The 12,398-nt window shown below is 41.7% G+C and overlaps 1 protein-coding gene across 1 annotated transcript; it reads left to right on the top strand.

Annotated features, from left to right (window-relative positions):
• Positions 7,261-9,234, top strand: LOC109838333. Its single transcript, XM_020406784.1, has 3 exons — positions 7,261-7,574; positions 7,778-8,398; positions 8,697-9,234. The coding sequence occupies exons 1-3, from the start codon at positions 7,261-7,263 to the stop codon at positions 9,232-9,234; spliced, it is 1,473 nt and encodes a 490-aa protein (XP_020262373.1).

The raw sequence follows: 12,398 nt of genomic DNA, 5'->3' as shown, positions 1-12,398 counted from the left end.
CAAAGTTCCCGCATGGACAAGGACACCGCCGGCGTCCTCAGCCGACGGCATCTCGGAGGTCGCTCCGGCGACTTTCTTGGAGTTAGAGCTCGTTCTCTGAGGCGCCATTGATGCAGTCGATCGGAGGAAACTATTTTGAACGAGGAGTTCATCGGAAATCTCACCAAAATCAAACGAGAGTTCTCGTTCTTGGAAATAGCCGAAATTGTAGAGAGTCAAATGACTCTTGACGTGACCACTCAGGTCTATTTATAACATCCGTCAAGATGTTTAGATGGCACAGGATTCTAGGAGTGAATACCAACCATCTTCGAAACGCGAAGTTCACAACCGCGTTCCAAATCCCAAGCGCAAGGCTCAGGCCAGCGTTATGAAGGCTTGAACCTCACGTTCTGAACCCCAAACGCGAAGGTCACTTCAGCGTTATAATTCTTCTAAATGAAGAATCTACATTTGTGTCATCAAACACAACACTTATCCCTCAAAGTCATGATCCCTCTTAACAGAGAGTTAGTCAAAGCCTCTGTATCTCATCAGCAGATTCTAAATTCTCATCGGGCTAATACTACACCCCAAAATCCACTTATCAGTTCTCATTAAGAGAACGACAAGTCTCCAAATCATTGACAATTTATTAGCTCTCCTAAACAGAGCAGTAAATAACCTATTTTCAGTGGAGTAACAAACTCCCCCCAAAATCTTGTTCAAATTACAAGTATCACAATTCATCACCCTGACGATAAAACACTTATCAGTTCTCCCAAGTGAGACGCTATAATATTCTTTCCTCACATATGTCACGTTAATATCACACCTCTGACAAAATCAACTTGTCGATTCTCATCAATAAAACGATAAGTCCTCAAAATTACCCTGATTGTAATATTTCTTCTGTCAAGTTAATATCACACCTCTAACAAAATCAACTTATCGATTCTCATCAATAGAACGATAAGTCCTCAAAATTGCCCTGATCGCAATATTTCTTCTGTCAAGTTAATATCACACCTCTGACAAAATTAACTTATCGATTCTAATCAATAGAACGATAAGTCCTCAAAATTGTCCTGATCGCAATATTTCTTCTGTCACGTTAAAATCACACCTCTGACAAAATCAACTTATCGATTTTCGTCAATAGAATGATAAGTTCTCAAGTTGCCCTGATCGCAATATTCCCCCTACCGAGTTAAAACTATACCTCGGACACCCATAGACTTCTTTCAGTGTTCAAAGTAGAAATGACACAGGAAGGATTCTACTAGTCAACCCCATTATGGGAAAATAATAAAATATCCATCCTCAGCAGTTTGAAACTTTCTAGAGTTATTTTAAATAAAGAAAGTTTTCTGCATCAGAACCGCTGTGGAGACCTATTCTAAGCCGGGAAAACATCTTCCTTGGCTTCATTAGTGTAGTGGGAGGTAGCATCGTCAATTCGAGCCTGAACCTCCTCTAAAGTACTTGCAGGCAATCGGGTCACTGAGGCTCCTTTAGTGGTCAAGTTCTGGAATAAATATTCCGCCCAAGACACTTGTTTAATGCCGCTTCCTCGGGCCCCCGTCTGCTGCATACAAATGTGGAAGTGACACATGACTTCCCAGAGAGTGGCATAAATTTCGGGGCTGGTTTTCTTTAAAATTTTAAGTTCCGCAGATCCCGGAACAAATTCTTCATACGGCAAATCCCCAAGAATGAGACCCGAGACTTCGTGCATCTCGTGAAGAGCGAAGCCTAACTCCCTCACAGGGGTGAAGAAAGTGCAAGTCTCGGGATTATACTTCTCCAGTATGGAAAAGAAGTAAAAGTGGCTCTGGATAATCCCGAATTTAGTAGCCCACACAGGAACCAGCAATCCAGCTCGAGCAAGAGGTACTTCCAATTCATCCAAAACGAACTTGGTCATCCGAGTCCACCACCCTGTCACCGGAGAATGAATCCAGCCAGGAGTTCTAAATCCTTGCGAGGGAAACTCTCCTTTCTTCGCCACAAACCTCTTGACAAAGGTAGTTGCCGGACTGGCCACTTCGCCAAGGGGATACTCCTTAGCGAATAAACCCGGCCGTAAAGCTGTCACCTGTCTGTTATAACCAACTGTGCGGACCCCGTGAAAAGTCAGAGTGCCAAGAGTAACCCCGTCCTGATCCTTAACCAGAGGCCAATCCATATTCCTTGGGACGGAAGCACGCTGGAAATAAGATATGGGGAACATCCTCTCCATATTGGGCAAGAAAAGGTTGCAGTCCCCAACTTTCTGCAGCCACTTATAGTCCCCGTCATAAGCAGTGCTTGCGTCGAAGTCAACAAAGTCCCCGAAGAGGTATCCAGGTTTGACTATTGGCTTACGGCTTGGGCTTTCAAGTCGGGCGTCCGTAACCAATGTCCTAAGAGTGTCGGAAGAAGCTTGGGTAATTAATTCTACGCGACTCTTCTCCCTAACATGTTCATGTCCGCACCACCTTCATGCCCAAAATGGTGACGAAAAAGAAGGGGTTCACTGGTGTGGCGCACTACAAAATAAAGAAAAAATTTAGACAAGGCAAAAGCAAAGTTCAGACACGAAGGTCGACTCCCGCGTCAGATAAGCTCAGACGCGAAGGTCGAACCCAGCGTCAAAAATCTCAGACGCGAAGGTCGAACCTCACGTCAGAAAATTCAGACGCGCAGGTCGACCCTCGCGTCAAAAATCTGAGACGCGGAGGTCGAACCCCTCGTCAAAAATACCAAACGACGGAGTCCAGCCCCGCGTTATTGAAACGAGTTGCCTCGTTGATCCAAAGATCAGAACCCGCCGAAGTAAGTTTAGCGACCACGAAGGTCGTACTTACCGCCAATCAGAGGAAGTTGGGGCGGCACATTCGCCTGAGCAGTAGCGCCGCCGGCCGGCGCTGATGGTGCCGATCCTTGAGCCGCAGCGGCATCAGATTTGGAAGGATGAGAGACCAATTTCTTGGGTGCCATGAGGTTTCGTCGGAGGAGATGTGCAGTTGTCGCCGGAGAAGAAAACAAAATTTTTCGTTAAAGTTTCAAGAAGAGTCGAATGACTCTTGATTTGACCTCCAGCGGTCTATTTATAGACAGCTGTGAGCTGTCAGATCGTAACGGACGGGATTCGAGGCCAGAATCCCGCCCAAACTCGACCCTGGCATTCGAGTTGTTTGGACTTCCAAACGCGAGGTTCAGCCACGCGTTTAAATTCTCCAACGCTGAGCTCACCCACGCGTTCCAACTCTCAAATGCAGAAATTATCTCTGTATTTGGACCACTATGATAGCAGCTTCTTGACTACCAAGGCTACGACACAGCCCCCAGATGAATAAAAGAAGAGCTAACATCAAGGCTCAAGGCGACCAAAGCCGAGAAGAAACAAACGACTCCACTAGGGAGTCTATTGGAAAAGCACAGAGCAACATTAGAATCATCTGGCTCGATCAGACAGAGCGAACAATTAATCTACTAAATTTTGGGATCCAAAGTATTCCGAAAATTCGTCCCAGTCAACCGCGAACTTTCAAAAACTTTGGAGGGGGTTCTGTAGGCTGTCTAAAAATCACAATGGATAGCTGATCCCTAACAAGCTCCGATGATGGAAGTCACAATCAGACGACTTTCTAATCACTGTATTCGCAATTCTACAATCGCTACAAACACGGCCTCATTTCTGAGATGATTGATCTTGATGGTTGCGACAACAACATGACTAATATTATATTAGCAACTATTAGAGATGCTGATGAGCAGTGTAATAATTTTAGAAATAAAAGGTTGGACGTAGTTGGTGAGTTGCTTGGTAGAGAGCTATGGGAAAATATTCGTCCAGAAGACACTATGGATGTTGATTCCCGTCAAGTTCCAACAACGGAAGCTACAATCAAATAGCTTTCGCGCCGACAATCGAAAGCTGCAAAAAGAGGACTTTTCATGTAAATCGAGGAGAGTTACAATTCAACGACACTTCCGACAATTGATGAAAACTCTATTCAGCAGTCTTCGCATTCTGCAATGAAAGTTACAATCTGACGACTTTCATACTCCACAACAGTTAAAGCTAGGATTACTGAACAACAGTCCTTGCAACGCGTTACAGAAGAAGTTACAAGTCAACTAGCTCCTTCTAAAACACGGATGTCATCCCCGCGTTACAATTCTGGAAGTGCAGGCGACCCCCGCGTTTCCAAGCACAAGCTAAACGTGAGCGACCCTCGCGTTCGTAGGGGTTCAACCAACATCGACCCCCGCGTTCCCAAATTACAACAAACCAAAACGCGAGCGACCCTCGCGTTCAATGATGTTCAGCCAACACCCAACCTCGCGTCTCAATTCTAATACACGAAGTTGGGTTCTAAATGCCAGATTGGGCGTTTGACTCGTTCAAATACGAGTCGAACGGTTTTTAGAACTGTTTTCCTCACGATCTGAGGAAATCACGGCCACTTAGGAACGGATTTAGAGGGCAGTTACAACCTCTTATCCACCTATAAAAACTCAACAAACTCAACTGAGTTAAAGGCTGGCTTTTTGGGAACGGAAGAGTTGGCAACAGTTTGGATTCTCAGGATCTCAACCACTCGGTTTGGTGATTCAACGGAAGAGTTGGCAACAGTTTGGATTCTCAGGATCTCAACCACTCGGTTTGGTGATTCAACAGCAGCACCAGTAAAATCCTTGGAGATAGGATTTTTGAATCAAATTCAGAAGATCAAATCTGAGAAGATTCTTCAACAACAGAATATCAGCTTGGTCATTAACCAAATTTTCAGTTCTAACAACTCTATTAACAGAGTTCTAACTCGTTCAGAGTTCTAAAACTCATTCAAGAGTTACTCATAAAACTTTCCACAAAAGTTCATCGTTCCCGCGAGATAGAAGACGATCGGATCGTCAACGGAGAGCAAATTCGACGCGAGTAATCGAAGGAGGCATTCCATCGCTACCTAGAAGAACCCAGTTTTAAACAAAGGAGAGAATCAAATTCGTTCTCTTCTCTTTTGTAATCAAATTGTAATCAGAATCAAAGGAATACAATTCAATTTTCTTTGTTCTCTTCTTTGCAATTTTCCCCACATACATATCCGAATCTTTTTGATTCTCAGAGTGGAGATCCCACTCTTAGTTTTACCTCGCCGGTATCGGGTTCACTTTTACCCCGAGAGAAGGCCCGAAAATAGAATATAAAATTCTTTCTCTCTAGTGTCGGGTTCGTCTTTACCCCAAGAGAAGACACTATCGATAATCCATACCTCACACGTGCGGGGAATTTTATCCCAAAGCCTAAGTAGGGATAAGTCAACACCTAACACGTGTTACTGGTTTAGTCTTTTACCGATTGAAGAAGACACCAGAATTCAAGTCTGGGGACTTTTATCCCAAAACCTAAATAGGGATAAGTCAATACCTAACACGCATCGCCTGTTAGTCCTTGACCGTAAAAAGAACAAAAGCCCACATATTCGACATTGTGGCAGACCATTATTAATAACACCGAAATCCACGCCTTACACGTGCGGGTAACTTTATCTCGACTTCTAAATAGAGATAAGCCTACGTCTAACACGCGTTACCGGTTTAGTCTTTCACCGATTGAAGAAGACACCAGAATCCAAGTCTGGGGACTTTATCCCGAAGCCTAAGTAGGAATAAGTCAGCACCTAACATGCGTTGTCGGTTAGTCTTTGACCGTAAAAAAGACAAAAGCCTACATATTTGACATTGTGGCAGACCGTTATTAATAACGCCAAAATCCGCACCTTACACGCGCGGGGAACTTTATCTCGACTCCTAAATAGAGATAAGCCTACGCCTAATACATGTTGCTAGTTTAGTCTTTCACCGATTGAAGAAGACACCAGAATCCAAGTTTGGGAACTTTTATCCCGAAACCTAAGTAGGGATAAGTCAGCGCCTAACACGCGTTGCTATTTAGTTCTTGACCGTAAAAAGAACAAAAGCCCACATATTCGACATTGTGACAGGTCGTTATTAATAATGTCAAAATCCACGCCTCACACGTACGGGGAATTTTATCCTGAATCCTAAGAAAGGACAATTCAACGCCTAATACGCGTTGCCGGTTTAGTCTTTCACCGAATGAAAAAGACACCAGAATACAAGTCTGGGGACCTTTATCCTGAATCCTAAGTAAGGATGAGTCAACGCCTAACACGTGTTGCCGGGTAGCCTATTCCCGTGACAAAAACAAAGTCTATGTATTTAAAATTATAGCACCTAGTCTAAGAGAATTATCTCTCTTAGCACAACGTCACATGTGAAACGGGTTTAATAATTCACATGCTAGCCCGACTCAAACGGTAGTCGGTAAAGGTACGTCAAATCCGTTGATGGCTGAGGATTGGCCAAAAATCCTAAGTGTACGTCTAACACACGGCGCCGGATAGTCTATTCTCGTAAGAAAGACAAAGTCTACATATTCAATATCGTAGCATTAAAAGAGTTAACTCTTTTAGCACAATGTTACATGCAGAACAGACTTAAACAATCTGTATGCTAGCCCGACTCAAACGGTAGTCGATAAATTCTTATCAAACCCGTTGATGACTGAGAGTTTGTTAAAAATCCTATAAATGTGAGAGTCATTAACGCACCAGCTCCATTAGTTGGTCTCGTGACATAAAAATCCGATAATTTCAAGATAAGATCCATATATGAAGATGAATCGGTTTTAACAGTTGGTCCTTGTAAGGACCATGAATTTTGATACTAGTTAAAATAATTTTCTAGTATTTTAAAATATTTAATTATAATTTTTAAAAGAGTATTTATATTTTTCTTAAATTTCTATAATTTTCTATGATTTAAAGTCTAAATTTTATAGTTATATAAAGGAAAAATTACTTCAAGGCCCCAAAATTGGAAATACAATGTGGCCCAGCCCCATGTACTTTGGCCCATGTGGCTAAGCCCTTAAATATTCAAAAAACTGTAACAGAGCCCTTAAAGCAGTTCTCTCACCCGTATTTGCACCCAGCCTCCCTAAAATACCCCCGCCTTCAACTCCGTGCCTCGAAAACGAGATCTGATCGCTGGCGAAACCTCTCCGTCGCATTTAAGGCGAGATGATGGCCATTTTGGGGGGGGGATTTTGGCGCGCTCCCTCCGTTATATATCCTGTTAACCCACTCGGCTTTGAAGAGAGGGTATTTATGGTGCAAAGGGCAGATCTTTGCGGTTAGGGCTTATGATCTTCAGCCCCCTACTTGTCCTAAAGTGCCCTTCATAACTCCTCTTAAATCCCCTTCATTTATGGCGGAGAGCCCCCTTATTTGCATGGTTTCCTTGGGTGAGAGAGCAGTGTTCTCAAGGGTAACTTCTGCAACCTCTTTTTTTGAGTTTAAGTTCGACGTGGCTGAGAGGTTGAAGGTTCCTTATGATGCGCTATCAATGGTTTATAAATCTGAAAGGATCCCTGATCTGAGTTTTGAGATCGAGAATGAGGATGATATGGAGTGTATGGTGGAGCACAACCGTAATATCGGGTGTCTGGAGATCCATATTCGAGCTAATATAGATGTAGATGTTTCCAGATGTGAGAACACCCCGAAGCAACCTCCTGAAATGTAAGTTATATTTACACTTAATTTATTTGAAAACTTATGAATTGCATAGAGCAGGTTAAATGTTAGCTTTTAACTGATATATGTTAACTTTCTACCGAAGGTTGTTAAGCTTTAGGGCATATTTGTTAACTCTTAAGGGTACTGCATTATTTAAGTACAAGTCCTATTTGTTATTTTAAGAAAAACCAATTATATTTGTGCAGCATTATGAATACACTGAAGCCAAAGTTTATTGATAGTACTTCTGCCGCAAACCATGGTTCTAAAAGAATTCCAACTGATAATCCCAGTGGTAGCAGTGTAGTGCGTTCTGATGACATTATTAACAACACAGTAATGATTCCTGGTTGGTGGCATAATGCATTAACTGAAGAGGGTCAAGAATTTGAAAGTGCTGAAGAATTAAGGTTGGCGCTGACATACTATTCTCTGGCCAAAATGTTTGATTATGAGTTTAAAAAGAACGAACCAAAACGTATCCGTGTATATTGCCGATATAAAGAAACTTACGAGTGCCCATGGATGTTGTTTGCTTCACCTGTTAAGAATGAAAATAGACTATCGATCAAGAAGTTTGTTAATGAACATACTTGTGGGCAGTACGGGCAAAATACATGTCGTTCAAGGGCATCCCGTAAATTCATTGCAACACAGTTACAACCACTCCTGAAGGTCCGTCTAGAAATCCGACCCGTTGATGTGCAAAAGGAGTTCCTCACAAACTACGGCCTTAGAATTGATTACAGTAAGATTTGGTGGGGGAAAGAGAGAGCACAGGAGAAGCTTTACGGGGATATATATGAGTCGTATGATCAACTACGATGGTAAATGCTGAGCTTTATTATTAACTTGTTAAGTTCCAAAGTTTGCTTGTTAAAACAAATAGTTAACATGTTCCTTGTTAAGTTCATTGATAACATTGATAACATGTTAAGTTTCACGACTAACATGTTAACTCTTGTAAATAACATGTTAACTCTTGTTAATAACATGTTAACTCTTGTAAATAACACGTTAACTTTTGTTAAGTTACCCCAATAATGTGTTAGCTTTTTTTGGTCGCTTGTTAAGCTACACGGATAACATGTTAACTTGTTGGTTTGTTTCTTCTTACACGACTAGGTATGAGCGCATGGTAAAAGAGACAAATCCCGGCAGTTACATACATGTTGACCAGAATGAGGGGAGGTTTTTGAGACTCTTTGTTTGTTATGCTGCATGCATCAAAGGTTTCTTGAGTGGATGCAGACCCCTTCTATTTTTGGACGGTACATTTTTGAAGGATCGATATAAAGGTATTCTCCTCTCGGCCATAGCATACGATGGGAACCAAGGTATATTTCCCTTAGCGTATTGCATATGTGATCAAGAGAATTTGATGAATTGGAAGTGGTTCCTCCAAGGTCTATGGTCCATACTTTATGAGAGGGCTGACCCTTACAATCTTCCCCACCAATTGGTTATAATTTCTGATGCGGACAAAGGAATTAAAGAATCAGTAAAAGAGTATTTTCCAGAAGCTCTACACTCGAGGTGTGTTCTACATCTTGTTGAAAATTTCAGGTTAAAGCTTAAGGACTTGGGTATGAAGTCGAAGGACACTCATGTTCTGGGGAACTTACTCCAAAGTGCTTGTTATAAATACACAATAGCAGAATGAAAAGAGTACATGAAAGAGATATATGACATGGATCCAAGGGCATACAACACTGCTATGAACTACTCTCCTGATCAATGGGCAAATGCATTCTTCCCGGGAATAAGGTAACGTTATTTGACTGTTCTATATCTATGCTAATGTATGAACTTATGCTATTTAGCATGTTATCTTTGGATTTGTTAAATTCCTATGCTAATGTATGAACTTATGCTATTTAGCATGTTATCTTTGGATTTGTTAAATTCTATATCAGAGCTGTTAACTACATGTTATCTTTGGATTTGTTAAATTCTATATCAGAGCTGTTAACTATATCAGAGTGGATAACATGTTAATTCTTGTTGATAATATGTTAAGTCTCGTGGCTAACATGTTAACTCTTGTGAATAACATGTTAACTCTTATGGATAACATGTTAACTCTTGTTGATAACATGTTAACTCTTGTCAAAAACATGTTAACTTTTGTTGCAAATATGTTAACTGTTAAATGTTAACTATTATATGTAAACATGTTAACTGTAATTCAAAAAAAATAAACTCTATCAATTATTTGTGTCATCCCTTATTTATAACCTGTTAACTCTTATCTGTTAACCTTTATTATGTTAACCCTATTCAATTATTTGTTAACCTTTATTTGTGACCTGTTATAAAGTTATATATAATTTCAGGTATGGGCACGTAACATCTAATGTCGCTGAGTCTTTTAATAATTGGATAAGGGAAGCTAGAATGCTATGGATTCTACAAATGGTTGAGCATATCCGTAAACAGATAATGGTCCGAATGAGTAATCGCCGGTTACTTACAGATAAATGGGTTGGATATCTCTGTCCACAAGCAAAGATGGTGCTTAAAGAAAATATAGAGAAAGGTCGTCCATTGGATGTTAAGCAAGCTGCAGCTGATATATTTGAAGTGCAAACACATAAAACTACCTGTGTTGATTTGGAGAAGAAGACATGCACTTGCCGTGCTTGGGACGTCATGCGGATTCCGTGTAAACATGCATGTGCAGTCATCTCGTACATGAAGAGAGACATTTACCAATATTGCGATTGGTTTATGTCCATAGAATGAAGAGAGACATTTACCAATATTGCGATTGGTTTATGTCCATAGAAGCATTTAAAAAGAGCTATGACCTGATTCTCTATCCTATACCAGATTATGAGAAACGAAACGTGCCAAAGGATGAGATCGAGCTACTTCCACCACATACTATCAAAAGAAAGGGGAGAAATAAAACTCGACGTATCAACAACCGAACAGTGTACAAACGATCTTTGAAATGCTCTCAATGCCACACCGAAGGCCACAACCGCGCATCTTGCAATGAACCGATCGCCGATTGATATGAGTTGCGGATTTGCCGAAACACTTTTGGGTGTATGTAATACTTTTGTAGTTAACTGTTTATATGAACTGAAACATATTTGGGTGTTTGTAATACTTTTGTAGTTACCGGTGTATATGAACTGAAATATGTTTGGGTGTTTGTAATACTTTTGTAGTTAACTGTTTATATGAACTGAAATATATCTATGCCAATGTGAATTATAATGAAAATGTTATCTTACTTGGGTCTGTAAAGTTACTCAGTTAGATTGTTAAGTTACAGTTAACATATAAATTTTTTTTGACAGGTTATTAAGCTAAACCTATTACATGTTAACTCTTGTAAATAACATGATGGATAACATGTTAATTCTTGTTGCAAACATGTTAACTCTTAACGCTAATATGTTAACTCTTGTGGCAAACATGTTAACTCTTGCTGCAAACATGTTAACTCTTGTTGAAAATATGTTAATTCTTGTTGATAACTGTAGGCGTCAAAAAATGCTAATAGATATCCCAAGCATAGAGAAGATCACTCAAAAAATTCACAAGAAAGGATTTAATACTGTTTTGGAAAAATCAAAACAAGTATGAACTGTCTCGCCAGCGAGACAGTCTTTGCTGTCTCGCCAGCGAGACAGTGTTGAAATAGTCAAAACTACATTTGTAACTGCCCTACACGTGTCCATTAACTGCCAAGGGACGTGGGAAACATCATGGGCGAAAATCACGTGGATAACTGCCAAAATAACGGAGTTTGAAACGTGAGAGAACAGTTACAGCGAGAAACTGCCATTTTCCGAGACAGCATTTACTGTCTCGCTGAGCGAGACAGCAAATTTACTGTCTCGCGGGTCGAGACAGCAAACGCTGTCTCGCCCAGCGAGACAGTAAACACTGTCTCGCCGTACTGACTTCTTCGATTGTTAAGTTTTTGCAGTTACTGACCCTTGAGGCTATAAATACCCCCCTAGGGTCACTTCTGACGAGGATCGAGCATTTGTTAGAGCATTCCAGAGCAGAGAGAGCAGAGATTTGAGTTCTTTTCTTGCAACGCCTTGAAATTAAGCTTCGACTTGATTTTAAGAAGAACGACTATCTTACTTCGATAAGATATCGTTTCAATTTCTACTTCGATAACGAAGTTAGAATCATAAGCCCCCTCTTCACGATCTGTGAATCGGCGGTCCACGAACCAAAGCGACTTTTGACTCAAACAAGCTGGCGACCACAGTGGGAGCCAGCGGCCTCGCTGCCGAGGCCGCGGTGTCGCAACCGATCAAGATCATCATCAATGAAGAGATCGAATACGAATTCGATCAGGCGAAGTTTGAGGAGTATTTATCATCCTCATCCGCGAAATCTTCCTCGTCTCGCAAATATAGGAAGATTTCGAAAACTTTCAAGTCTGCAATGCCCAAAGAGGCCGCAGGTGAAGGTTCCTACTCAATTGCTGCTAAGGAACCCATATGCAACATACCTGCTCCAAACGACTCCACATCCCTTAAGGAGTCGATGATGAATAGTTCGCCGGTGCTGACGAAGAGGGCTCGTCAGAGACAGCGTCAGCGCCGTGCTCGACAACTGGCTAAGGCCCTTCCCAGGAGGTCACCCATCCTAGTACTACTCTCGCCCAAGCACGCTTAACTGCGGAGTTCTGATGGGATCCGGTGCATTAGTGCTGGTATGATCGCACCCGTACACTCTCCTCCTCCTTCCCCCCTTATACGTCAACCCGCGCGCCTCTCCCGTCCTCCTGGCCCGCTCCCGGCGCCGAACGCTGGGAAACGCGGGCCCGGACCCCTCGCCGTCGCCCCGAAC

The sequence above is a fragment of the Asparagus officinalis genome, chromosome 4 (assembly GCF_001876935.1).
Source record: "Asparagus officinalis chromosome 4, Aspof.V1, whole genome shotgun sequence".
Lineage (NCBI taxonomy): Eukaryota > Viridiplantae > Streptophyta > Magnoliopsida > Asparagales > Asparagaceae > Asparagus > Asparagus officinalis.
Note: the sequence above shows the minus strand (reverse complement) of the source record. Positions and strands in the feature narration are given on the sequence as shown.